Source organism: Babylonia areolata, chromosome 5 (genome assembly GCF_041734735.1).
Source record: "Babylonia areolata isolate BAREFJ2019XMU chromosome 5, ASM4173473v1, whole genome shotgun sequence".
Classification (NCBI taxonomy): domain Eukaryota; kingdom Metazoa; phylum Mollusca; class Gastropoda; order Neogastropoda; family Buccinidae; genus Babylonia; species Babylonia areolata.
The window spans coordinates 35,891,304-35,896,303 of NC_134880.1; the positions used below are offsets into that span (position 1 = coordinate 35,891,304).

At 45.0% G+C, this 5,000-nt stretch overlaps 1 protein-coding gene across 3 annotated transcripts in view; it reads left to right on the forward strand.

Moving 5' to 3' along the window:
• Positions 1 to 5,000, forward strand: part of LOC143282043 (uncharacterized) — a 217,888-nt gene that overhangs the window by 45,856 nt on the left and 167,032 nt on the right. For all 3 annotated transcript variants that reach the window (XM_076587474.1, XM_076587477.1, XM_076587475.1), the window contains exon 4: positions 2,725 to 2,814. In XM_076587474.1, the coding sequence (XP_076443589.1) occupies positions 2,725 to 2,814 (90 nt within the window). The remainder of the gene's footprint in view (positions 1 to 2,724; positions 2,815 to 5,000) is intronic.

A 5,000-nucleotide genomic window follows, 5' to 3' on the forward strand; every position in this document is an offset into this window, starting at 1 on the left:
GTCCTCTGTCGGGACATGTAGAAGTGCTCTCCCCTCTTGTCCGTTGGGCAAGCAGTTATTGACTGTCAGTTAAAGTGGGTCAGAGCAGTCAGTTAAAGTTGGTCAGAGCAGTCAGGTAAAGTGAGTCACTGTCAGCTAAAGTGGGTCAGAGCAGTCAGGTAAAGTGGGTCACTGTCAGGTAAAGTTGGTCAAAGCAGTCAGGTAAAGTGGGTCAGAGCAGCCAGGTAAAGTGGGTCACTGTCAGCTAAAGTTGGTCAGAGCAGTCAGGTAAAGTGGGTCAGAGCAGTCAGGTAAAGTGGGTCAGAGCAGTCAGTTAAAGTGGGTCAGAGCAGTCAGGTAAAGTGTGTCAGAGCAGTCAGGTAAAGTGGGTCACTGTCAGTTAAAGTGGGTCACAGTTAAGGTGGGTCAGAGCAGTCAGTTAAAGTGGGTCAGAGCAGTCAGGTAAAGTGGGTCAGAGCAGTCAGGTAAAGTGGGTCACTGTCAGTTAAAGTGGGTCAGAGCAGTCAGGTAAAGTGGGTCAGGGCAGTCAGGTAAAGTGGGTCACAGTCAGTTAAAGTGGGTCACTGTCAGTCAAAGTGGGCCAGAGTAGTCAGGTAAAGTGGGCCACAGTCAAAGTGGGTCACTGTCAGTCAAAGTGGGTCAGAGCAGTCAGCTAAAGTGTGTCACTGTCAGTCAAAGTGGGTCAGAGCAGTCAGTTAAAGTGGGTCACTGTCAGTCAAAGTGGTCAGAGCAGTCAGTTAAAGTGGGTCACTGTCAGTCAAAATGGGTCAGAGCAGTCAGCTTTCAGTGCAGGCAGCTCACAATTTCCCCCTCCCCTTTTCGCTTTCAGCTAGTTTCAGTTTCAGTTTCTCAAGGAGGCATCACTGCGTTCGGACAAAACACCCATGAGAGAGAGAGAGAGAGAGAGAGAGAGAGAGAGAGAGAGAGAGAGAGAGAGAGAGAGAGATGAAAAAGGCAAAAAATCGTATCGTTTATTTCAGCATTAGAAAAGAGAAACAGAATAAAAGGAAAGAATAAAGAGCTGGTATGCTAAAAATAAAATAAAATAATAAAGCCTAGGCTACCCTGTAAAGACCTCAAGCCCAATCCCCCCACCCCCCACCCTCCAAGTTTTGTCACACATGTGGATACTTGACAGTACACAAATAAACAAACACGTACACCCCTTTCCACCCAGGATTTTCCCCCTGTGATACATTTAATTACGTAATGAATTATCTCTGCAGACTTGTTATTTCACTTCTGTCTCTTTAATAATAATAATAATAATAATAATAATGGTATTTATATAGCGCTGAATCTTGTGCATAGACAAATCAAAGCGCTTTCGCACCAGTCGTTCTCACGCACGCATAACTCTAAGCTAAAACTGGAGAAACTGAAGACAAGGAAGAGGCAGGGAAGGGAGGCTATTTTTGGGAAGAGGTGGGTTTTAAGACCAGACTTGAAAGAGCTGAGTGTGGAGACTTGACGAAGCGAAAGAGGAAGTTCATTCCAATTGCAAGGTCCAGAGACAGAGGAAGAACGGCGGCCAACAGTCGAGAGTTTGAATCTGGGTATGCGTAAATAGAGTTGATCCGAAGCTGATCGTAGTGAGCGAGATGGAGTGTAGAGGTGAAGGCAGCCACGGAGATAGGAAGGGGCTGATTTGTGAATATTACTTATGGAATATCACAAGAATTTAAGGGCACAAGTAGATTGTGTTTGTTTTTATCCACTCGTTCCCAGGATAACTAAAACTGTCTGCATGAAAGAACAATGAGAGGAGGAGAGAAAGTGACTGACACACAAGGTACACAACTTCAAGTCAGTTCTGCTGATGTCACCGACCCAGTTAGCGCACGGGTAAATAAAAGGTACGTTGGAACAAACCCAGATACACTCCGTATATCTAGTTTAGTATATTCAAGATTAAAAGGCTATACCATTCTTGAATATAAAAACGTTAATTTGTGAATGTATATTTCTTCTGTCATTGCTGCTGTGTGCACATGTCAAATGATCGCTACAAGGACAAGCCCGGAGTTTCCTTTTTTTTTGAGGAAGTGTCTGGGTTTGTTTCAATGCGCCTTTTGTTTACTTCTGTGCTGGCTGAATCGGTAGCACAAGCAGCATTGACGAAGCTGTGTGACCTGTGTATGGAGTGATTTACCACTCTTTACTTCTGCCCAAGGAGAGGGAACCACATCAGAATTGCGGTTGATTGTGCGATCCAGTAGCTGAGCCGTCAGTTCATGACTGGTTTGTGCCGGTGACCAGTCACTGACTTCACATCACAGCTCTCGTCATTCTGTGATGTCAGTTGTTTGCCTTTAGTCTTCGTGTGACTGACTGGTTTCAGTTTCAGCTTCTTCTTCTTCTTTTTTTTTCTTTCTTTTTTTTTGTTTTTGTTTTGTTTGTTGAACAGCTGTTGTATTATACAGTGCAAAGCACATCGCTGTGTATCATCCATGTTCATTCATTTTCATTACGCTCTTCTGCCGATTTAGACAATTCTTCTTCTTCTTCTTCTTCTTCTTCTTCTTCTTCTTCTTCTTCTTCTTCTTTTTCTACTACTACTACTGCTGCTGCTGCTGCTGCTGCTGCTACTACTACTACTACTACTACTACTACTACTACTACTACTACTACTACGAATAGTGGTAATAATAATCCTCCTCTCTTCTTCATTATGAATGTCACTGTCATTACCAGGACTGTCTCGCCGTGTCTGTGTATTTTCAGGTGAAGTGGTTGGAGCAGCAGGTGGCTAAGAAACGGGTGAAGCGAGACATCGAGTTCAACGATCCCAAATGGCCCATTATGTGGTACTTGGTGAGTGGTGTGTGTGTGTGTGTGTGTGTGTGTGTGTGTGTGTGTGTGTGTGTGTGTGTTATTCTCTGTGAGAGAGAGTGTGTGTGTGAGTGTGTTTGTGTGCATGTTGTGTGTGTGTGTGTGTGTGTGTGTGTGTGTGTGTGTGTGCGCGCGTATGTGTATGTGTGTGTGTGTGTGTGTCTGTCTGTCTATCTGTCTGTCTGTCTGTCTCTCTGTGTTTCTATGTTTCTATGCCTATTCTCTCTGACTGTCTGTCTCTCTGTGTTCTTATGTTTCTATGCCTACCCTCTCTGTCTGTCTGTCTGTCTGTGTTCCTATGTTTCTATGCCTACCCTCTCTGTCTGTCTGTCTCTCTGTGTTCCTATGTTTCTATGCCTACCCTCTGTCTGTCTGTCTGTCTGCCTCTCTGTGTTCCTATGTTTCTATGCCTACCCTCTCTGTCTGTCTGTCTGTCTGTCTGTGTTCCTATGTTTCTATGCCTACCCTCTCTGTCTGACTGTCTGTCTGTCTGTGTTCCTATGTTTCTATGCCTACCCTCTGTCTGTCTGTCTGTCTGTGTTCCTATGTTTCTATGCCTACCCTCTGTCTGTCTGTCTGTCTGTGTTCCTATGTTTCTATGCCTACCCTCTCTGTCTGTCTGTCTCTCTGTGTTCCTATGTTTCTATGCCTACCCTCTCTGTCTGTCTGTGTTCCCATGTTTCTATGCCTACCCTCTCTGTCTTTCCGTCTGTCTGTCTGTGTTCCTATGTTTCTATGCATACCCTCTCTGTCTGTCTTTCCGTCTGTCTGTGATCCTATGTTTCTATGCCTACCCTCTGTCTGTCTGTCTGTCTGTGTTCCTATGTTTCTATGCCTACCCTCTCTGTCTGTCTTTTCGTCTGTCTGTCTGTGTTCCTATGTTTCTATGCCTACCCTCTCTGTCTGTCTGTCTGTCTGTGTTCCTATGTTTCTATGCCTACCCTCTGTCTGTCTGTGTTCCTATGTTTCTATGCCTACCCTCTCTGTCTGTCTGTCTGTCTGTCTGTCTGTGTTCCTATGTTTCTATGCCTACCCTCTGTCTGTCTGTCTCTCTGTGTTCCTATGTTTCTATGCCTACCCTCTCTGTCTGTCTTTCTGTCTCTCTGTGTTCCTATGTTTCTGTCTACCCTCTCTGTCTGTCTGTCTGTCTCTCGCTCTGTCTCTCCGCATGTCTCTTTCTGTCCTTATCTTTCGCTCTCTGTCCTTGTCTCTCTGTCTCTGTCTGCCTCTCTGTCTCTGTCCTTGTCTCTCTGACTCTGTGTGAGTACATGTGTGTCAATGTGTGTGTGTGTGTGTGTGTGTGTGTGGTGTCTATTTGTTTGTGCATTTGTTTAAGTTCATGCATGGCTGCAGATACAGAAGACACTGATTAACAGACTGGAGTATTCTTTAATACATACATTGGGCCACATGAGAGAAAGAGTGTGTTGACTGGGAGGGACACACACACACACACACACACACACACACACACACACACACACACACACACACACACACACACACACACACACACACACACATACAGAAGACACTGATTAACAGACTGGAGTATTCTTTAATACATATATTGGGCCACATGAGAGAAAGAGTGTGTTGACTGGGAGGGCTACACACACACACAACCACCACACACACACACACAACAGTCAGCATGTTGTATTCTATGTTCAGCATACCATCTCTTTGCATTTTCGCTGTGCTGTTCTTTTATGTCCTGTCGTTGTCTGTTTCCATGTTTCTATGTCACCTCTGCTGTCTGTCTGTCTGTGTCTATTTCTATCCTCTTCTGTCGTCTTCGTCTGTCTGTGTCTTGTTCTTTACTTGTCTGCGTTGTGTCTGTTATGTTCTCTGTCTGTCGTCTCGTGTCTGTTCTTGCCCTCTGTCGCTTGTCTCGTGTTCAGTTCGTCTACCCTCTCTGTCTTCGTCTGTCTCGTCTTCTCTCCGCTGCTCTTGTCTCTTTCGTCCGTGTCTCTGTCTCTGTCTGCCTCTTGTCTCGTCTTGTTTTGATTGGTGTACGTGTGCTGGGTGTGTGTGGTGGGTGTATTGTTTGGCATTTGTTTATGTTCAGCAGGCGCAAACAAGAATATTAAGCGAGTTCTATCATACATGCACACACACACACACACACACACACACACACACACACACACAAAGTTCAACAGAGA